Below are 24,395 nucleotides of genomic sequence, written 5' to 3' on the forward strand. Positions count from 1 at the left end.
GTTTTTCACTTCATATTTGGTATAATGTTTTTAAATCCATATTCTGCTTTACACACTCATGTGAACTAGGTTCACAAGATTTCCCCAGTTTAGAAAACTTGCTTAAATTGTCAATTTTGGAGTTCGCCAGCCATCTATCAGGTCCACACACGCCATACGTGTGCTGCCCCCTGAGTCGCGCACCATTCCTCAAAATTTGTTCCACAGTTCCGCGGACCAATGACGGCGTTGTTTGCACAATCGTAAGGAACTTCACTCGTTCCTACTTGTCATGAGTTGGTTCTGGACAACAGTACTACCACAGGGTACTATCGTTCGGTCACTGACCTTCGGACCAGAGATGTGACGATCGGTTTGTCCAGCACGATTTACAGTCTGGTAGCTGTTATCAGAATTTTTTTTTTTTTTTTTAGGTTTAGATGAGTGATATCGGTTTTAATGCTTTCCCATGTCTCCACTTGCCACTAACACCGCTAACGGTGGAACTGGACACATCTAAGTAATGTGAGCTCTCTCTGACGGAAATCCTCAAAACTGCATCCATGCAATAGGATACATCAGATATACATTTACAAACTTTGAAATCAAATTCCTCACTATAATTGTAAAATCTAAAAGAAATCTTGATTAACATCGCAAAATCTTCGTTTTCGAGTTATTAATGAAAGTTTACCATAAAAGTGTTTTGGGTAATATCCAACAACTGATGATTGGAGAAAAAGCTATTCTCAAGCTCAGTCGAATACTGCAGTGCTTTACTACTCCTGATCCTTATGAAGGTGGTATGCCCTTGTTTCCTCTGACCTTTGAATTGACGTTGCCTAAACCACGGTGCAAATTTATATTTTTTGCACCAACAGAGTTTGTAACCAACGATAGCGTCAATCTGTTAATGTACTCACTGTACCGATAATGAGTCCGTGTTACTATGGTGACATGTTTACGGTTGACATTTGTGTTCATTCGAGGTTATTCCGTCTTGAAAGTTTCACGTGCGTACCTGTAGTAGTTGCTTCACTCCGCAACAAGAAGCCGTGCGTCAGAGAGAGCTGTGGAGTATGTGAAGACAAGCAAGGAGGTCCTCATCCCGCCACCGTCGCTGGATGGAATCTGTGGACTTTACTAGACGCAGCTTATTGTCTCTCACGACCAGCCACTCGTCCTCCCATCAACGCATGAGTCTTCACAACAGTGAGGTGATGGCACGGAAGGGGATGACACACTGAACAGTTAGGCTGCTACATACACCCTTTCGTTCCCCGTAATGCTCACGTGCCCTGGCACCAAGACGACAGACACCTCTTCCCCAGGTTTTGTAGTGACAAGGAAGGTAGCAGAGATGATGTGCAACTGCTTAGCAGCAAAATATACAGCAACGTCTCGGATAAAATATTGTAGTCAACTTCACGCTAGCGTCCAATGAAATAATGTGTTGTGGTACTGTTGGTGTCGTTCCGTTCATCGGATGGAGACGAGCTCGCGGCATCTTAAAACTACATCTGCACTCCGCCAGCCGCTACAGCCCCTGTTCAGGAGGAGCACACTGTGTGCCTGTACCGCGTTACAGCCTCATTACACTTGCCTTATCCTAATAGGCGACACTCAGTTTCACACGTACTATTCAGTCACTTATACTAAACAGTTACAACTAGACGCAACACTCGTACTCTCGTACTTCGCGAAGAAGCACGGATTTGTGCGAAAATAGAAAATTTCCAAATTAGGCAACTAAACCTACCATTGGGACCTCTCAGCTAAAAGACCGTAAAGCTTTAGTTTAATCGCCCTGACCAGAGAAAGATACCACAAACTACGAGAAATCCCTGACATGACACCCGATTTCATTTGCGTAGGTCGTGTAATGTGCCATCACTCTGCCACAATCACTAATCAGCACGTGTCCGACGGCCAGGTATTCACCAATGCCGGGCTGGCTTGGTTCAAATGGCTCTGAGCACTATGCGACCTAACGTCTGAGGTCATCAGTCGCCTAGAACTCAGAACTAATTAAACCTAACTAACCTAAGGACATCACACATATCCATGCCCGAGGCAAGATTCGAACCTGCGACGGTAGCGGTCACTCGGCTCCAGACTGTAGCGCCTAGAACCGCACGGCCACTAGACGCCGGCAATGCCGGGCTTGTGACCAATGTTCGCAGCTAAAGTACATACTGCGATGTTTAAGGAGAAAATGCGTCAGGTTTAGGTGTACGATCTGCTGTAGCACATAACGAGCGGCAGGGAACTCTCGCACTTTTCTGAATGGAAATCGAGGAGGGGAAGCTTGCACGACTACTCCACATGTCGGTAGAGTTATACCCGCGGCGATCTATGTACAGAACACTCAATTTCTCCTCAATATATTTGCACAGGGACATCAATATTTTTCAATCTTTTAGTGGCTCGTAGTGTAAAAAATTTCTCCATTGTATTAGAATATATATGATTTTCTGCTAGGAGAAAAAACGAAGGCTCAATGGATAGTATCAAGAAAACCTGAATCAAGACAACTGTAACGGGATCTGAATCCCGCTCCTACAGAACACTGGTCCAGAGCCTCACGGACACTGCTTTAGTACAAAAAGTGGTTGTCAAATAATAATAACAAATAATAATAATAATACAGTGTAGCTAATATGAGCGCTACAAGGTGTCAAATTAAAATGTAGTAATGCAGACACTGCCCACGTGTAGTTAACTTTTTAAGACCGAAGTGGCATTACGGTTACGACATTAAGCTAGTATTTAACAGAAGGGGTTCAAATCCCTGTTTGCTCACCCTGATTTAGAATTCCCTTAGTTTCTCTTGATCGCCTAGGGCGAACCCTGACACCTTTCCTACAACAAGACCAATGCCGATTCTCTACCACATGCTTGTGCAGTCCAAGCAGTTTTTCCATACCTGACCTTCCTCTCCTTCTTTACTTTATAATACATTTATTACAAGCTATCTTCTGGATACTCTTATCCTTCAGGTTTACATGTCTTGTGTTTACTTTCGAACACGGGTATCAAATTAAAAGAGTGCACCTACACCAAGCAATGTTACATTCAATATTTTTAGTGAATTTCACTTTCACTTTTATTTCTGGGAAAATATATATTGTCATTGAGGAAACAATCTAACGTCCTATCTTCGAAACAAAATAAATCAGCGAATCAAATTTTGTCTTATAACCTGACATTGTGAGTCTTTACCATACTTATCTGCATAAACAATGTTTTAGACGAGAGTAAAGACGTTTCCACAGGTGAAATCATCTGTCCGCTGCTTTTGATTACGATCGTCATGCTCCACACTTACATGAAAAACATAAGAGATTGAAGCCTCATTCGTGACGAGAGCTTTTGAGATGAAGCATAAACTCAGATAGGACAAGGATGTGGAGGGAAATCGACCATTTTCTTTTCAGACGAAGTATTCCGGCATTCGCCTTAACTGATTTCGGGAGACCACGGAAAGTTGAAATCTGGGTGGCTGGCGGATCAAGATTGTTGGGCCTGTAAGCAGAATGTCACTTTATAGCGTGATTATATTCTTTCCATGTACGTTCATAAAATCTTTCTACCGAATGGCAGGTGTCACTTGATATCAATGACTTTGAGAAAGCGACATCGCTGTTGATTCAAACATGCGCGAAGTGACAACGGTGATAATACAGCACGTTAACATTTCCTGTGAACTGAATAGTATTATCTCCGAATAATTCGCAGAATCTACCGCCAATATGGTAAATACTGATCTAACTCAGAACAATCTATAGTTTAGAAACATCTCAAAGGATGCCTTGTTTCTGGTAAGATATGTAGAATTCACCTCTAGCTCTCGTAGCTTTGCCTTATCCAGTGACGTGCGAGCACTGCGGCCGCTTTAGTCTGCGATCATTCATACAGCCGATCAGCTGGTATTCGCGCGTGTCAGCATGACGTGAATCAGACCACACGCCGCAGCACGCTCAACGCTTCCCTTTCCGGTCTTTACCACGCACTATCTGAAGGTTACCACTGCGGAACGCGCGCTACTTATGAATGAATTACCTGCGGCAGTGGTGTAGCAGCACTGCCGTCGCCTTTCCAAAGGCAACTGCGTCTGGCACTGACAGGCGCGTGGCCAACAGAAGCAAATAAAATTCAGCGTTTAAACCAAGAGTCGCTTCCGGGCAGGAAGGTCTTGTAATTGACACCATCTGCAGCATTAGACAAGTGACTGACAACAGAATGGCACGTAACTTGGAGACATACATGGTTTTTATCGACTTGGGGACGCACTTGGGCGCCGCCCGTGGTGGCCGTGCGGTTCTAGGCGCTTCAGTCTGGAACCGCGCGACCGCTACGGTCGCAGGTTCGAATCCTGCCTCGGGCATGGATGTGTGTGATTTCCTTAGGTTAGGTAGGTTTAAGTAGTTCTAAGTTCTAGGGGACTGATGACCTCAGCAGTTAAGTCCCATAGTGCTCACAGTCATTTGAACCATTTTTTTGACACACTTGGTTTTTATAGACTTGCAGAAGGCCTGTGACAGCATACCACTTTCTAGGACGTGCGAAGCAATGAATACCTAGAACTTACATAAATATTATGTACAAGCCTTCAGAAAGCTCTATTTAGATAGTACTTGCGTTAAAGTTGGAAAGTTACTATCACTGAAACGTAAGGTTAACAAAGGACTGAGACAAGGATGCTGCTTAGCACGTATTCTCTGTAAAGTATTTGTGAGCGAAGCATTGAAAAATAGGAAAAGGGAGTGCAAAAACATGGGAATTAGAGTAGTTCTCCCTAAATTTCGCGTCCGCAGCTCGTGGTCGTGCGGTAGCGTTCTCGCTTCCCGCGCCCGGGTTCGATTCCCGGCGGGGTCAGGGATTTTCTCTGCCTCGTGATGACTGGGTGTTGTGTGATGTCCTTAGGTTAGTTAGGTTTAAGTAGTTTTAAGTTCTAGGGGACTGATGACCATAGATGTTAAGTCCCATAGTGCTCAGAGCCATTTGAACCATTTTTTTGAACCTAAATTTCGCTGACAATCAGGTCATTTTCGCCGAGGAACAAGAGGATGTGTGTCATACGTTAAGAAAGCTTAAAGAATAAAAGCAGTGGAACATGAAAATTAAATATACAAAGATTGAATACTTAGCCGTCGAAGTTAAAGGAAGGGAGCTTGTTACAGATTATGGATCTATAGTGAAGTGTAGTCGATCATATAAGTATTAAGGGACAATCATTTCGGATAAAGGTGGAAGCAACGAGGAAATAAAGCACAGAATGGGAAATGGAAAGGTGGCAATTAACCAATTACACTCTGTTCTCTGGAACAAAACTACGTAAAAAAATTTGAAACGGAGGATATACAAAACTACAGCTGAGAAGATTGCTCTGTATAGTCCTGAGCTGTAGGACGTTTCCAGTGTCAATGACAAGAAATTAAAGGCAAAGGAAATAAGAGTTTTGGAGCCCAAATTGTGAAGTAACAAGGAGAGACCAAATATGAAATGAAGTGCAACGAGAACAGATGGGTGCTACCAAGCATATTGTACGACACAACTGAAAATAAACGGTTTACATGGTCTGGACATGTTATAAGAATGCCAGAGGAAAGAAGACCGTCCAAAATATGGGACTGGAAATCTCCGCGACGCAGAAAATGAGGAAGGCCCTGACCACATTGGAACAATGGTGTATGACGTGCGGTGCAGGGCAGAGTCTTGCAAGAAGAGGACTGGCAAAATCAAAGGAGATGAAAATTGGATACGAGAGACGCTGCATGTTGTAGCTGTAGAAGACTCGTAGAAAGAAGAAGATTCTGTCTACGAAGAACTAGGGGAACCAATACTGCGAGAGGTAGTCAAAGTTTTAATTAACATCGCGTCGGAAATATAAAGTTACGGAATTACTTTCTGTGTTTTATTTCTTTGCAGTTATATAACTTCAGTCCTCCTATGCACTTATATTTCCGCACCACAGAACCGTAACACACCATTACACAAACCAGTGCAAAACGGAACGGAAAATGTAGTACCGTTTTTTTGCATAGGAGCAACGCTGCAACAATCCATGCGGAGTTGTTGGAAGTGTACGACAACAAAGCGCCATCGTATGGCAGAGGCTGTAGGCGAGTAGGCAAAAGAAGATTCCTGACACTTGCACCTGGCCCTGCTATTGTTTTTGCCTGCAGTCGTTTACGCTTCGCAGCTGAAAGCTGGCAACAGCGCTGCCAGCTGTCACAGATTTTCTTTCGCCGACACTATCACAGGTGTTGCATACGCTTCCAAAGTGGTCAAGTCTGAATGCCAAAGAACCAAGTGGCAGACTCTCTCTGTGAAGAACTGGGATTTGCGGGAAAGTGGATACCTTGGTATTGCATGTCACCATCGAAGCGATAGCGGAAAAAGTAAAAATCGGTAATGGATCAGTTTTCAATACGTTGCACGACATTTTGAAAACGATAAAGGTCTCCGCCAGCTGGGTTCCGCGACTGCTTGTACACATTCAAAAAGCCCACTGAAACCAGCTGCAGCGGAAATGTTGCAGCTGCGTCGGACCAATCCAGGTAACTTCTTTAGCTTCCTAATAACCATGGACGAGTAGTGGTTGTCTTACTGTGAGCCACAGACAAAGTCGCAAAGCAAGCACGTGGAAACATGTGGAATCACCACCGCCGAAAAAGACAAAGGCCCAATTAACATCGTGCAAGGTGTGCTGTGTGTTTTTTGGGGTTGCCTTTGTGTGGTGCTAGCAGATTACCGCTGGTAAGCAACTTCATTTTGTTAAATTTTGGAGGAGAAGCAAAAACGGTTTCTTAAAAAGTAATATAAAGCGATTTATAATGTTGCTGTATGTGTAACTGTATAGTAGAACCCAAATTATCGACAGATTAGAGAAATTGCACTTTCAAATCTCTTTTTTATTGTTGTGTTATGGAATTCCGAGGTTTTCACAGGCAGATGGAGTTATGAGGATTTCATTGCTTGCTATCGTTATGCTCGTAAGCGACAAATGATAATAGGAGCATACTATCGAAACCTCCTGATGAGGATGCGGGAGGCTTTGAAGACAAAGCGTCGCGGGAAGGTGTCTAACAAAGTGTTGTTGTTCTGACAACACCTTAGCTCATTCCGCTCAGGATACGGTCACATACGGTGCTTCCATGGGCTATTAAATTTTTTCTCACTTCGACCCCCTCCCAACCCCTTTATACCCAGTGACTTCTTCTTTTCTCCAATGAAGAAACCATTGGGTGGAAGAATGATGACGAAGTAACTTTCAAGGTGGGATTTTTTCCAAACAGCCAAAATACAGGCCTATCCGACCAAGCTCTCTGTCATGTCATCCATCGTGGGGGAACAAGTGTGTCCCACTGAAAACTGAATACAAAGAGAACCACTAACACATCACCAAGTTCCATGGTCGCAGCTTGATTGCTTAGCGGTGATAATTAAAACTTTATGAGCACGCTTCGTAAGGGAAGTTACCATAGGTGTGAACAAAAATAGGTCAAATTTTGGCAGCGGAGGATTAGCAGATCACACATTCCACCAAATGTTGGATGGATAATCATCATACGGAGAATAAATTCTTTAAGCCATCTGTGAAAGCATCAGTACGAGAGAGAGAGAGAGAGAGAGAGAGAGAGAGAGAGAGAAAGGAATTCAAGGTCTGAAGTCCAGTCTGTGATGAAAACATAGGAGATGGAGCAGCAGGAAGGACTGGAAGACTCCTTTTATGTGGAAGGAAATTGGCCTTGTCCTATACAAAGTAACAATCCCTGAATTTGCCTTAAGTGATTTCGAGAAACCATGATAAACCTAAATGGGACCTGAATCATTCTAATCCCAAATGAGAGTCCATAAAATAAATTAAAAGTATTACGTAACTTTCGCTAATGCTCTGAAGATTGCTGCCTAGAAACCGATGAATTACAATAAAAAATATTTCTACAGCAGCAATCGGGATCTTATTACATGATGTCTCTAAACGAGTCCATCGGTTTCCCATCTCGCTATGGAGGAAGGAAAAGCTCAGATTGGTACCAAGTGTCTTCTATCGCAGGAAGTAAGGAGGCTTATTGAACAGACTGTACGACAGGTCATCCGGGAAGTTAGTTTCGTTATGACAATAGGGCGGTGTCGTTAGTACCAGGCAGAAGTCGCTTTTGTTGAAGATTTATGCTAGTTACGTTTAACTATAGGTTTGAATTTGAACAACATGAGAGCAAGCAGCGAACATCCACCATGAAATCTTTTGCATTGATGGAGAACAATCATTGAGGTCATAGGTTTACGATGTGAGCATACAATGAAGGAAGAAGTGACCGAAAAACAAGTGAAATGCCTACACGACGATGAGACAGATCATTTGAGATTTAATGAAGGTTAATGAGTCAAAGATTCAATCACGATCTGGTTATCATCGCAGGAGATAAAATTTCGACGTCCATCACCCGCAGCCACAGGTACCACATTATTTCAAACAACCTGCATCTACAGTGAAGACCACAGTTATTAAATCAACAAAACATGGTGTTTAGTGATCAATATTTACTACATTCATGTCGCAAATAGCGAAGGCGCGTTTAGAGACTTAACAGTCTACATACTGAGCTGCTTTTGCAGAGGACACGCAAAGTAAAAATTAACAAACAGAACGTCTAGTTTTCCAAACTGTCCATTCATATAATGTGTAGGAAATAAAGTGCGTGTGCCATTCTTTTGCTTTCACGGAGATGTCAACGTTGAAACATAACCTGTTTGTTATTTCAAGACTCATGTATAACATGTAAACTTCCTTTTAATTCTAATGTTACCTTAATATCAGGAGATATTATGTTCATATGCCATCAGAATTGGTAACTGTTTTACACGCGATGAAAGTGATTGATTGTTAGAATGTTCTCCAGAAATGCAATGTCTGTTTTACTTATTTGAGAAGCTTGCAATATGCCAGTTTTATGAAGAAACATTGCAGTTATTGGCTTGGCTATGTTCAGATGAAAGTGTAATTGCTAAGTAAAACTGGGCGCCCACTGAATACTTTTTATATTGTTGAAAGGTATATCGAAATACGATCGTAAAAACAAGGAAACATACTTTTCTGTATTTTCAAGAGACCCTCATAATAAAAATAAAAAACGTTAAACTAAATAAATTACACCAATCTTCCTGTTTGTAGCACCACAAATCCTTTATACCTTTTGCTTCTGTGTATGGGAATCTGCATACCTTTGTAAAAAAAAGGAATTAATGATACTAAGATAAAAGGTGTTTCTTTTATTTTAAAATGTGAGTGGATTCCTCAGTCTTTCCTGGCTGAAGCTTCAACCAATTCTCCCTCCAGCTGCAGTGTTCCATCCATAAACAGCCAGGTTTTTCCATCAACTTTGTGCTATGGCAACAACGTCTTTTGGAGAGTAGTGAATGTTATCATATCTCCAGAAAGTTGTCATCCATCCTCGTCCGAACAAAAACCTTCTTCGTTGGATTTGCTACCCACTTCTAGAAGTCAATGCCAGGACTGTACCACCAACTTCTATAACTCATTGCCAGCTGGGCGGTATTGGAGACAGAAAGCTATGTGGTTCTCGGTGGTGAGATGCAATGACTTGTTTTGTCGCAGGTGTGCGGTGATGGAAAGCAGCAGCGTGAACGTCGGTGCACAGCAGAGGCAGTCACTGGTATATGTAGGTTTAGTCCCACTTCGCAAAATTTTTTAACTTCCCCTTCATATCTTCTTATAGATATTTTTACAATTTCATCTAAGACGCCAGTTGCTTCTGCAGAACGAACGTTCAGGCGCCTACATTCTCGCATACCAACAATGCGGCCTATAGTTGTTTGAGATAAGTAAGGCACCGTTCGAAATGAGTTCCTTTAATTTTTTCGTTTCCTATTCTTGATATAACTGTTGACGATACGTGGGAGAAAATCTCTCGGCGCTATTCCCTACGTATTGAGGAAGCGGAGTTTACCGAAAAATCCTAGCAGGCGGAGGAACTATCAAACGACTGCGATTCCAACCAAATGTCGTCCAAAGACACTTTTGATACCGGTCGTCCAGCCAGACAGGCATCTCAGTCCTATCCAACAGATCCTTTTCAGTTTTTTAACGTGGCTTCATAGACGAACAACTTCGTAAACCACATAGGAAATAGATCACCGGCAAAAAAGCACATACGATTGTGGATCTGGATAGCGCCCCAGACACAGGAACTCAAATAGTTTACAAACACGTGATTTACATGCGTTGCTCGCTCAAGGCCTCGTACCGCTTGTTGAATATTCATTTTCGATCCCTGGTTCCTTATCTCAGAATACTCTCCTTTATATGCTGTACTGCTTGTATAAATGTTTGAATGTTCGATGAGATACCACGTATACCCATCAACAAGTTATGTTTCATCTCCAATAGTGGCACTTGTATTTACAGTGGTTTTACCTTACAAAGCACAGCGAATAACTTTGTCTATGCCATAGTATATGAACAGCTGTACTTAGCTTCGCCTCCTCATCCATACAGTCAGAACAAAACACTACGAGTAACGAACTATTCCAATTTAATCTTAAAATACTTTTGGAAAGTACGTAAACTGCGACAATAATTCTGTAAGTCATCTATATTTTCAGTGGCTAAATATTACATTTCAAACGGCAGATAAAGTTTTTAAATATCTGTTTCTCCGCTTCGCTAACCACTTCATGCAATAAGCTAGAGTTTTAAGTTAATTATGCTTCCAAGGCTTGCGTAATGTCTAACATCGTACGAGCCAGCTACAGGCACCTACACAGAAGTGGCTTCCATATAATTTTAAAATGTGCGTAAGAACGAACGTGCAGAAACAGGGCCAGTCAATTTTCTCTTGCTAAAGCCACGAATGTACCGCTCACGCACGCGCTACCCAATGGCTGGAGCAGCATGGACGTTGACATGTAGCAAGCAGCTAGCGCTCGCTACACGACGGCGGCGGCAGTGGCTGCTGAACTGAGCGTCGCGGTATTTTCAAACGAGCATGCAAAGGCAGGTGTCTGCACTCACTGCTGTCCCAAAGCGGAAGTAATTGCCAATTGGCGACTTGCAGAGAAATGTAAATTGTAGACAACACAAAAGGAAATGCGATAAATTCGAATACGTCATCCTAGTCTTCAGCAGATGTTTAATTGCATAGCACAATAATAAACAGACATGCCAGGCTCGTTTTTCATTCTTGCGCTGGTCGTCAATGTTTTAGAGCAGAGGTCCCCAACCTTGCGAGGCCCTGAGGCCACTAGTACCCCTGCCCAATCTCCGACATAATAATTAGCGTTCAGCTAAAACTTATAACGAAAATAGTTTTCTTTGAAAACTTTCATTTTTAAAATGACGAAAGATAGACGATGCTAAGATAATTACATATTTTATTAAATCAGGACCTAATGTGTGAGATGGTACCGTTTATTTCTAATAACTTTTTTTATAGAACGCTCAGGCAGTTCTCAGTGCCTCACGATTATTACCTACTTGGCGCTGCCATTTGTTACACACTGATTGCTGGATTCCTTACTTCTGAACTGGCAGAAATTAGAAGCCAATGCTTTATCTCTCACCCTCAGCAGCAATAACAATAATAATGATAACAATAAAACAGTGTTGGCCCTACGGCGGCACACGGTTGCTGTTGTGTAGTGCCGTCAGTGAATGATGAAGGAATTTCTGGTCTATTGCGGGAACTACGTACAACTTGGAGAAGGCACTTACACGAGTTATTCAACCATATGTGATGTATATGCCTCAGTTTTACTGCCATAGATGAGACGAAGAGAGTAGTGCAGTAACCAAGTTCAAATGTATGTGGGTTGCAGTAGTTGTTCAGAAACAAGGCTTGTACAGGATCGAATAGCATGGAGAGGTGCGTCAAACCAGTCTTCGGACTGAAAACAACAGTAACAGATGCATGGTACAGACTAGAAAAAAGTATATGTGTTGTGTGTGGGCTACGTGAGGAAGATGATGTTCATACAATTGTTTCACATACTGTAACCTCCACCAAATTATATCACGTGTTATTGCTAGTATTTGGAAAAAAAGTATTGGATTAGTGCGTAATTTCGTAGCGTTTTTCCGCTTAAGTTTAACAAACACAATACATACACATAACAGAGACTTTTGTTATCAATAGTATATTCTCCTTCACTAATTAGAACAGTCTGCCAACATCTGTCTAACTTTTCGATTTCGCGACTGTAGACATCACTTGGTTTTGAGGCGAAGAACTCGTCGAGCCATGTTAGCAACGGATTTTCATTCGGTTCGATCGGAAAAGGTGAAAATCCGAGGATACAAAATCAGGTGAATAAAGTGGGTGCGGAATGACTTCCCAACCGAACTCCTGTATAATATTTTTTTGTAAGTCGGTTTGTTTGGGCTCAACCATTCATTTGTTTTCCTTGTTACCACACAGACACGGTTTCTCTTCACCAGTAACGATAGGGGATAGGAATGGTCGGTGTTCTTCACAAGCCAATTGACGACGAGCAAGCAGAGATGCACATATGGCTAGCCGCCGATTATTGTGATTTTAGCTTAGAGCATGCCGGTGGCCTCCCGATTTGAACCTTCGCCACTGCATGCAAATGCCGCACGATCTGACAGTTCTCGAGTGGATCATTGTGGATTAATGCATTTAAATGATCTTCATCAAACCCCGAAGATCTTCCTGAATGTGGAGGTCACTAATGTCAAAACTATCCTAGTTAAAACAATAAAACCATTTTTTCGCCGTGCTCTGTCCAATGGCACTATCCCTGTATGTTTCTGGCTGCCTCCGCTGCTGTCACCCCTCTACTGGACTCAAACAGAAGAAAATGTCGGGAATGTTCCGATTTCTCCACTTGGCACTCCATTTTATAGCCCCCACTCACTATCTCCAAATGAGAAAATGACAATATGTAAACTCAACTAGCAGCAGCTGGATCTAGAAATAAAAAATGACAGTCGATAAATGAAACCATAGCGACCAGCAGAACACCAACATGCAAAACAAAAACGTTAAGAACTTATGTACCAATCTAATAACTACTGGTAATTATTTTAATCATTGTGGTCTTTTATGTACCAATCTAATAACTATTGGTAATTATTTTAATCATTGTGGTCTTAAGAAATAGTAATAACAGTAACGATTTTGAGAAAACAGTTTCGCAGATGAAATATGATTGAGTCCTTTTGTTTTTACCCTCAGGTGGTAACCACCCCCAGATTGGGAACCACTGATCTAGAATGATTTTCGATACTGTGATGAGAGTTTTGGTTATGGAGTTGAGCGAGTGTGTCTTACGTAATCTTGGTGTGGTGCAGGTGGATCTGTGAGGTAACTAGAGACGACACACAAAGGCGGCGTCTACACGATTTGGAAAGTGTGCCGAGAAAGCTCGGTGGTGTGGTGTGCCTCGCAGGATGGGGTCAGTGGAGAGGCGGCCTAGCGTGCGCGTGACGGGGCGAGTGCGTGGCAGCGGGCGGCACTTACAGTCTGCGCAGTTGAGCTCGGCGGCGACCTCCTTCCAGAGCGCGTCGACGATGCGGCGGTCCCTGTTGTGGATGCTGCCCGTGTCCCACAGCGGCGAGCGGCGGTAGACGGCGGCGATGAGCGCCTCGGTGTTCATGGCGGCGGCTGGCGCGACTAGGGCCACGGCTGCGGCTACGGCTACGGCTTGCCTCCCCGAGCGTCGCGCTCGCACTGCTGCTGGCTGCTGCTGCGCCGACGCCCGCCCGGCGAGCTCGCGCCGTGGCATTGAGCTTGCGGCAGCGTTGCCGCTCGGTGCGGCCCGGCCCGGCTGTGGCTTTGGCAGCGCCCAGCCCTCCCCCCCCCCCCCCCTGCCCGCCCCCTCACCCCTCACTCCCGAGGCCTGGCGTGGCGTTTGTTTTATTTCTGGCCCGGTCAACGGAGCGAGCGGCGGCGGCCCGGGGGAAGGCAGCTGCGGCCTGGAGCAGCTAGCAGCCCGCAGCTGCACCGGCTGGCCTGGGCTGGCGCCGCCGCCCGCACTTGCTGCTGGCAGCCGCGCGGGCTGCACGGCACGCTGAACAACCGGCAGACACGACGCCGCGGCGGGACGCAACACATGTTTTACAGCGCTCGCTAATGCATATGTCGAGGAACTACAAAATGCCTAGCGAAGCTTTGAAGGTCAGCCGGCAAATACTGACCAACACCGCTACTTCGGCGTTTTCGTCGAGCCATTTCCTCTTGTGGCGTTTCTGCCCCATCACTGCCCACCTTTATTATAGGAAGATTTTGTTACGGAAGGCTAACGAGTACGAGTATCACAAGGCAGACTCGTCGAACGATGCGCCAGATGGTCACAGAGCGTGACAACGGCCGGGCGAGCAAGAGCCGTCTACTGGAGCGAAGAGGACTGGGTATTCGCTTACCAATCTGGGCGTCAAGAATCGAATTTTTAATATTTATATTTACTGTTTAAAAATCAATATACGGCTCCAACCGTGCTGATGACATTATTTACACTGAGAAATTGTTAATAATAATTTCAATATCAACTCTATTAAGCAGGAAATGCTAATTACAAATTTTAGTTACTGTCAGTGCTTATTGATCGAAAGGATGGACTAATCATAAATGCGTCTTGAGAGAGCAGGTGCCAAATTGCACTAGTCTACTATCTTTTTCCGAGGATATAACCGGTGAATCGGTGTATAAAATCTGATCTAATGTAAAGACAAAGTAGTTACTAAAAATTGCTTCGGATGACGTACTCGTTCGATGTTGTCTTAATCCGAGGCAACCTGCGATCGGTTTTCGACGAACCAACACACGAACAGTGTTTTTGTGACTTTTGCGGTGCTCGAGGACTATTGATTAATGACCGGACGTCTTGTTACAAATATTAACGAGGTTCTGGCTCTAAAAACCATTTTACTAATGTTGCGGTTGATGAAATAAAAGAAAATACTTGGCATCCTAACATTTTATGGTTCTTATTATGCTTAACATTTAAACCTTCCCACTCACTGTGAACTGTTTACTGCAGAGCGTTAGAGCTCGTGACCGACGGTAAAGAAACCAAATGAGCCGTATCAGAAGCGAGTTAAGCAAGTTGCCTACAATTCAGTTTCGAGAAGTAGGGAGCTGACGCACTAGACTTTCATGTGAAAATCACACGTAGCATCACTACGCGTCCCCGAGTACATATTGTGGCAGACGGTATTTCGAACATTCATTCCCCTGTCTGTTACCATAGTGTTACATTCTGTCTGTCTTGTTTGACTATACACGGGCGATTTTCTTGTCAGGGTTTGCAGTCATTAGTCGCTTCCAATTAAATTGCTATTTACTGTGCTGCTTTTTGTCATCCTGGCCAAGAGCTAAACTAGCGAGGCGCACTTGAAGACACATGTCCTCGCATCTCTAGAAACAAAAAGATGGTTTTCGAAAGCCTACCTCACATCCTGCTCCGCTTCACGTACACACAGTTCAGTTCAGTACCAGTCTGGAGAACGTCAGAACATGCGGCTGACCTTTACTAACATTTAGCGCACCCAGATTCATTTGTCGTGGAATTACAAAACTAAACTGCACAACAGATTTAAAGAAACACTTTTTCGAAACTCCATAATTCCTCTACGTTGCGGCTCATGTGTGTGCCTTCCTCTGTGATGGTGCAAAAGCGTGGCGCCCAGCGACGTCCTGTCGTGCTCGGCGATGCTTCAAACAGCGTGGTGTCGACAAATTCTAAAAGGACCACAGCTCAGAAGTTCATGCGAGCTGTAGGGTATGTACATAATGTCACATTGGCACCAAATTTTACCAACATTTTTCCCAATGCTTCTGTGGACGTATGACAATATAAGGTTGTCGTGGCCCCTCTTACCCACATTTCACCTCTTCTTTTGACTTCTCTGCGATGGAGGACCGAACCGCGACACCAAACGTTGAAATCACGCGGCTTTCTTATGAGTGGCCGATGAAAAAAATTGAGACAGACCGCCGCTTATAATCGACACGATAAGGCCTCAAGAGATAGCATAAAAGGCTTCAATGAAACCACCCACTTCCCTGGGTCGTTGACTGCCACACATCACGTGATAGAAAACGACAGTTCGCAGTCCGACGAGCAACAGGAAGACGTTCTTGACCACCTTTGACACTGATGACGCACTTGGGCTTTTCAACTCTTCTTTAAGGACCTCGTGGAGCTGCATCCCCATGGAACACGGCCTCACCCCTTTGGAGTGCAGCGCGACCGCAATTTTTGCTCCCGTGCACAGGCTGGAACCACTAGAGACCAAATCATTCGACGAAATTTGAACGTGATTCAGAGCAGCCTGAAAGTAGGCAAACCCCACCCAAAGTCTGTCGAAGGGGCTACCTAATTCTCAGGCGCTAGTGCAAGTGCGAATTGGTGTCGAAGTTCCTGACAGGTACATTTGTAACGCGCTCAACAAAGTTGCATGGGTGGCACAGAGAGTGTTGCCGAGCGTGGGACCCTTTGTCATTATATTCGCGCAATACTGTGACGACCTTTCCGTCACCTGACACGTCCACGATGACTGACTCGTCCATGGAGTCGTTGAGAAGCATTGTGATAAAATTTGGTGCCAAAGTGATACCGTTAAAACATCTTAAAGCTCACTTGAACTTCTGAGCTATGGCCATTTTTTCGAATGTGTCGACACATCTCTTAGAAACTAGACCCTCTCTTTTAAGTAAACTGCAAGTCGCAGTTGCCTACTAAAAGTGGTAACTTCAGTACGTTTGGTATTTAATGATTACAGTTTTCGAGTTTCATTTTGTAAGAAATTGTACTTCGCCTTCTCTACCCCTCTTCCTACCACAAAATTAACGTCAGTAATCTCTGTTCAGTTCCTTACGGATATCATGTAAATGTTGCTCCACTTTCGAAGTGATTTCATCAACTTTTCCAGTGTTTTATTGAGAATACGATATTGCAGTACATGCGTGTCCGAAGGAATATTGCATCGTGCTTCTGCACTACGCAGACACTCCAATGTTGTATTTATCTGCCGACGCCGGACAAGCGACTTTCAATTAAAATGGCTCCCACACTTGGGAATTTTCATAATGAATGTACGAGTGCAGATTGTAGACACATGATTGACGCCATACAGATGTTTGGGTCTGGCCGTGGAGCGTGCTCGGATGTCCTCGCGATAAGCGGGAAATCTGGGTTCGAATCCCAGTCCTGAACAAATTTTCGTTGTCTTCATTTCATTATACAACCGATGGTTGTACATATTCGCAACTGGGAATACATTTATGTATTTTATTGAGAAGATTGAGGTATATCATTGACATCATAATTTCCAGTTACAAAACCATTCAATCAGTTTTTTGCCTCATGCACTGATACCGCATCATGTTTAGAAACATTACAACTCCCTTTGTCTGGCGTGAAACGCTATTATACTTTTTCGTTCCAAAAGTAAATGAAAGGAAACTCACTACCTGTATGTATCGATTTCCTTCTGCATTTTCACACGTAACCTTGAGAGGTATGTGCTGAGATTCGATCAGGATAGAGCCAGGATGTCGATAGTTCCCAACCGCCAGGTTGGACGAGTAGTACATGTTCGAGTAGTAAGATGTTTGACAGCTAACAGAGCTAGGTGCATGCGGTAAAAGTTTGAAGAGGAGGAAATTAGTGTTTAACGTCCCGTCGACAACGAGGTCATTAGAGACGGAGCACAAGCTCGGATTAGGGAAGGATGGGGAAGGAAATCGGCCGTGCCCTTTCAAAGGAACATCCCGGCATTTGCCTGAAGTGATGTAGGAAAATCACAGAAAACCTAAATCAGGATGGCCGAACGCGGGATTGAACCGTCGTCCTCCCGAATGCGAGTCCAGTGTGCTAACCACTGCGCCACCTCGCTCGGTAAAAGTTTGAGTAGTGGTGAGGAGATGCGCAGAGACAGCAGACGTGTTTCGAGTCGGAGCTAGATGCCTGCAGGAGGCAGCCGGGTCGTGACAGCATCAAAGTAAGAATTGGCGCTACGCACATAATAAGCTATATATTGAGCGAAACTCGGCACATACCTGGGGAAACTAGAAAAAATAATTAATAAAATAGGTTTTCTTTGGTTAAATAATGTCTAAAACCTAGATAGAAATTCCATTGTTGATGCAGTTAGCGTTTTGTAAGACTTTCTCGTAAATCCATGCTATAGAAGTTTTTTTTAGTTTTTCACATGTGCCTTAAAAGTTTGAGCAATAAATATTTTTTAGATAAAATTAGAGTTTCATCTCATACCTTACGTCGTTCTCCGCATCCTGTGCTTGCATTGAACCAAAAGGTACATTAAAGTAAAGATCCCATGAGTAAAGCTAATAATTTATCAGAGTAAAATAATCTATATGCCATTGCACAGTTGGCAAATTATTCAGATCAGGACAGAATTTTTATTAAGTAACAAACAGGGCCAAAATGAGTAAAGTTATCTAGAATGACAATTTTATGCCATTGCACTACGGCTGAGTTGAAAATATGTTTTATTATCGGCTAAACGGAAGGAGTGCACGAGCTAAGTCCACAGACGCAGTCAGATGCAGGTTGGTGACTTTCATTTATTTTTACCACTAAACTTTCATGCAGTCCGATGTGTATTTTGAGTATTAATTTTCCAACAATATTTTCATGCAGTCAGATAAAGTTCAGTTCAGTTAAATACGCAGTCAGATGCACGTTTTATTAAAGACTAAAACGGTCACATGCAGTTCAGTCAAGTTTAAATAGAGAAGTTTTATTAACAACACTTTCAACCTCTTCTGTGCTACATTGTGATCGGTAATGCCGATTAGGAACAATACTTCAAGAATTATGCAACCATAAAGCCATTCGCTGCAGAACACGAATAAATCTCCGCTACAACTTTATGATGCATTCGTTTTTTTTAAATGTCAAAATAATACTACCACATACATGTAAATTAGCTCTTTTACGTCTTCATCCATACTCAGCAAACCACTGTAGGATGAAGGTAGAGGGTACTTCCCATTGTACCAATTGTCAGGTCTTCTTTCCGTTCCATTCGTGTATGGAGTGCAGGAAGGATGATTGTTTAAACACCTCTGTGCGAGCTATAAACAGTCCAATCTTGTCCTCGCGATGCCTACAGAATTGCAGTATTTTTCTAGGTTCAACATTTTTAGCTGTATGTTAAAACTTTGTAAGTAGGCTTTCCCGGGATAGTCGGCCTCTCTTCAAGCGTCTCGCCGTTGCTATAAAAGTCTATGTATATTTTCATTTTAAAAATTAATATAAATGATCAGTTTAAACTAATTTCTAACAGTATTCTGACGAACCAACAAGACTGTGTTGAAAACAAGAGTCTTGGCTGCTGAACTGATTTTATGGCTTTATTCATTCATGACGCGCTTTTCGCTTAATACAAGTCATCTTCAGATTGACTGATCAATCCGAAGATGCTTAGTACTGGGCGAAACGCTCGTCATGAATAAATCAAGCAATAAAATCTATTCTGCAACCGTCAGTCTGAAGATACCTGATGTTAGGCGAAACGAGTGTCATGAGTAAATAACGCAATAAAACTAATTATGCAACCAAGACCGTTGTTTTCCCATATTCTGCATACTGCTTGCTGCACCAGCACGACATGCAGTGGAAACCATTTTAGGGTTTTACCAACAAAATTGTTGAATTTCAACGTATTCTCTGTTCGACACCTTAAAAATATTAAGTTGGAAGTATGTGCGGCCCGCAATATATTCTGCTTTTGACAATGCGACCAGCGAACACTAAAAGGTTGCATTGCTGTTTCTCTCGCACGGAAGGCGGTCGGCGGCGGCGTACAGTGCGCTGCGTTCGGCTGATCTGCTTTGCTGGGGGCAAAAGGCTTCGCTGGGCCTTCGTGCTGGTGTCAGTCGTCGCCCACACAGGAAAACGCGGTTACAGACGATGCTTTTGTGTGGTTTTCAAACTGCACTGAAATGCACGCGAAGCGAAGAGTATTGAAGGATTTTGCTCTTTCAATGTCAAAATCAGTGGCAGTCAACCTGGCCTCTACCTCCCGCTTGTGAACGCTCCAACATTCTTGGTGGGCAGTTGGTGGTAGAAGTTTTAAAAACATTTACATTTGTTTTTCGTAAAATTTTGACAAAGTAGTTGGTAAGTAATTATTATTATAGGCTTTAACTTACAACTCTGTCTTATAAATTTTGTAAATTAAAGTTACTTCCTTACTTTATAAGTCACCATTACTGTGTATAAGTCACCATTACTGTGGAACTAGTGGGCAGTTAGATAGTTTTACTATTAACAGAGATAGAACAGTGGGCGGTAGGTGAAAAAGATTGACTACCCATGATCTAAATCATTAATTCCATCAGCAGTTTAGAGTCAAAAGGCGCCAAGTTCCACTGAAAGATGAGGCGAGTAGTGGGATGCGGTGGAACAAACTAAGCAATTTCAGTAGTTAAAAAATATATCAGAAACAAAGCATACACACTTCATTACCAGACTCAAATTCGGAAGAAGACGTAGCTGTACATCTACATCAAGCCAACTTCTGGATCTGCTACGATATTGCCCATGAGTTAGCTCTTTCGCGGGAAGAGCGATTGTCAGTAAACGTACGACCTATAATTTTTTAGATGATCCCGTCTTGGTCATTTTGCGAGATGTTTGTGGGAGAAAGCACCACGATGCCTGACTCTTCTTGGAACGCGCATTCTCGTCATTTCAAGAGTAAAGCTCTCCCTGATGCGCAAGGCCTCTCTTGTAGCGGCAGATACTGCAAGAGTTTGTTGCGCATCGCAGTAACGCTGTCGCGATTACTGAACGAATCGCGAGGTATCGTGCAGCTCTTCTTTGGATCTTGTCTACCTGATAAGTAACCCGCACTGACGAGCGGTACTGAGCAATAGACGGGACGAATGTTTTGTAAGCCACTTCTTTCTTGGATGGGTTCCATTTCCTTAGAATTTTTCTACTGTATCCTAACCAGGTATCTGTTTTTCTAGCAACTATTTTTACGTGATCGTTGCGCTTAGATAGATAGCTCCTGGATATTCTGCAGTAGTTATTGCTTCCAGTGATTTATCACCAGTAGTACAATAAAACAGTAGTGGACCGGTCAGCCTACTTGTGTACAATGCTTTATTTACACCGAGGGTCAGCTGTCAGTCCCTGCACCAAGCGTCGATCCTATGCAGGTATGCCTGCATTGCGCTACAGTGTTCTGACATCGCAACTACACTGTACACATCAGCAACATCTGGGATCGGCCTAATGCAGCTGCCGAAGTTATCCGCTAGATGATTTACAAATATAGTGAACAATGAGGACCCTTAAACTCGCTTTTAGTACTGATTTTACTTCTATATATGACGATTTACCACTCATTAAGAACAACATGTTGAGTTATGTCTGCCAGGAAATTCTAAATCCAGTGACAAAGCTGGTCTAATATTTCTTAAGCTTGTATTCAGTTCAGAGAGCAACAGTGTTTTCCATATATTTTTTTCCTCGCCAGTCCTGTGGAGAACCTCCTCATCCCTTACATTCTTCTGTAGTACCACACCTGAAGCGCGTCAATCCTCTTTTGTTCTAGTTTTTACAAAGTTCATGTTCCACTACTTACAATGCAGTGCTCCAAAAGTACATTCTCAGAAATTTCTTCCTCAAATTAACCCCTATGTTTGATTCTATAGACATCCCTTGGCCACAAATGCCCTGTTTGCCAGTGCTAGTCTGCTTTTTATGTCGTCCTTGCTCCGTCCATCACGGGTTATTTTGTTGCCTAGGTAGCAGAATTCCTTAATCTCGTCTACTTCGTCATCGCCAATTCTGATGTTAAGTTTCTCGGTATTCTCATTTCTGCTACTTCTCATTACTTTCGTCTTTCTTCGATTTGTTCTTAATCCATATTCAGCACTGTAGTATTGCCTCATGAATACGCTGACGGCTCAACAACAGTTCGTTGCATTTCCGTTTAAAACATTAAATGCGGCCCAGCGAAATTTGTTGCAAATAGAGAAAACGCATTGGTTATGATATACGCTATCAAGAATTTTCATTTATATATCTATGGTTCAAGTAATACCGATTACAAATCTCTCATTTCACTATTCGGTTCCCACTCGAAACTTCCAAATAAGAGAGGCCAGCAGCTGCAGTCGTGGGCATTGACCCTCAGTAACTGCAACTACGAGATTCACTACAAGCCCATCAAGCAGCACTCAAACGCAAATGCACTTTCTTGTTTGTCGTGCAGCCCAGATACAGCGTTTGACTGGCACAATGTTCAGTGTCTTGCCTTAGACGCCAATTAGCGACGCACCCTCGATTAATTCCCAGTTACGGTGCACGAAGTAGCAACAGAAACAGCGAGGTTCGACAGAGCACCTGCCTAAGTGTCCAGATATGGCATGAGATAAATATTATTAGCCACGAACAAATCTGAATGCTCTGAATGGTGGTTCTGCCTCCACCCCCCCCCCCCCCTCCCTCTCCACATACTGAAGCTCCTCCACAATGTAAGTTGCCGAATGTGCAAATTGAAGGCAGTGGACCAGCATCATGCATACAGCTACAGTGTAGACGCCACTTCCAGGCTTGCACCGACGATCAGTCAGGCCCAGTGCAGCGTTTTAAACTTCGTACTGCTCTGCCCGCCGCTGCAAAGAGTAGTCATTTATGTCGCCAGATCATTTCTAGGAGACATGTAGCTGCTAGCTGTCACCACCCGCTCTACCTCCATGTGTCGCATGAATGGCTATCACCATCACTTCAGCTACCACCCCCTCTTCACGCCATCATATTTGCCTTACCTTCAACCCTGGTTTCCAACAACAGTGCCACATGATGGCATCTGCACTTCAGAATTTATGAAAAGTCGATAGTATTGAAAACCGGACCACTACATCATTCCATTCATTCTCCAGTTCTGCAGCTGAGCAGATAGTCACGACCTTCAAAATGCAGATGTTCAAGATAACGAGAAAGATGACTCCGAGGAAATACTCACCAACTTCCTCGCAACATAAAGGTCCATCCCTGTAAATAGATGTAGTCCAGCTGAAATTTTACATATGTGAAAGACACCGCACACACTTCGACCTGCTGTGCCTAACTCTGCGAGCCCGCCCCTCACGCACAAAACTTGATTATCACGTGGGCTCCCCATATGGGCCCACACTTTCAACTGGAACCCCAGCTGGACACAAAGCATCATCGTCAGCAATAGAGGCGGCAAATGTTGCTACTGACCAGGAGCACATAGACACTGAAATCAGCTCCAGTCGCAACGAGGTGTAGCCCCCCTCCCCCCGCCTCTCCCACAAGCACGCTCGGGATAAGCCTGCCCAATAGCCTGTCTGCTATCGCTACAAACTCGACTCGTTTTAGGCGCCAACAGGTAGTCGTCATTGACCAGCGATGGGAGCCGATAGGAACGGAACTACCACCACCCCCTGAGCCTCTACCCGCTTCCACCAACGCCAGAGACCCCCCTCACCAAGCAATTGGTGGAGGTTAAGCATACCTGGTCTGAGGTGCCTATGAAAACTGAAACATTGTCCCCATTTGCCAATTTGGATCATAGGCGTCACCACTCCCCTCCGGGGAGGACCAAGCACGCTCCAAAAATCGTCGGTCGGCCAACAATTCCGCAGGATAGCGTCGATATCCGATCCAGTTTATAATGCGACGGGAGCCTTTCGTGGGGATTTTAGCGCTACTGTTCCTCCTTCCTTCCCGAAGTCGACACAGGCCGGGTCATTTCTGGGCGTAGGTGCAGATTAAAGGCGGACAGACGCAGTGCCCGACACTGATTCTGATTCTCCTCCCGCCTTAGTGTCAATTTGTAGGAAAAGTTAGATACTCAGCCTTCACAGCACATATCGCCCTTACAGAGAACTGTGGCGTTACGTGCATGTCATGTGGGTCCATACAAAGACGCGAGAGTGCCTATAAATACCGCAGGCCTGCACTTGTCCCTGTATTCCGCGCTGCTCCCTGAAGACTTCGGCAAGCGCCCTTGACAGCAGAGTGATTGACCTTGCCTGTGTTTACGTTTTCGGTTTGTGATCGGCCCTTGGACTGTTTTGCTGAACCTTACGACTTCCGTTACCCTACGTTAACTCCGCCGCCATCGACGACGGGAACTACCTGTTTCTTCCACCGCTCTTCGCAGAACGGGTGATCATAATTTATGTTCGATTTACGTAGAGTAGGATTGAAAACACTGCTCCTCAGTCTTACTTGTAAGCATTATCCTCTGTGAAATGCCATCACATTTCATCAAATTACTTTCCAATGGAAATGTGGAATGCACTCAACGACTGTGGTTTTATTAAAGCGAACGTAAATTTCGGCTAATAACTAGCCATTATCCATGCCTAGTACGTCAATACTCTGTTGTTCGAGAGCACCTGTCACAGCTC

General features: G+C 43.8%; 1 protein-coding gene across 1 annotated transcript in view; it reads right to left on the reverse strand.

Annotated features, from left to right (window-relative positions):
- Positions 1-24,395, reverse strand: part of LOC126456277 (uncharacterized) — a 75,059-nt gene that overhangs the window by 19,635 nt on the left and 31,029 nt on the right. The window contains exon 3 of the mRNA XM_050092029.1: positions 13,488-14,116. Within this exon, the coding sequence (XP_049947986.1) occupies positions 13,488-14,116 (629 nt within the window). The remainder of the gene's footprint in view (positions 1-13,487; positions 14,117-24,395) is intronic.

Source organism: Schistocerca serialis, chromosome 2 (genome assembly GCF_023864345.2).
Source record: "Schistocerca serialis cubense isolate TAMUIC-IGC-003099 chromosome 2, iqSchSeri2.2, whole genome shotgun sequence".
Classification (NCBI taxonomy): domain Eukaryota; kingdom Metazoa; phylum Arthropoda; class Insecta; order Orthoptera; family Acrididae; genus Schistocerca; species Schistocerca serialis.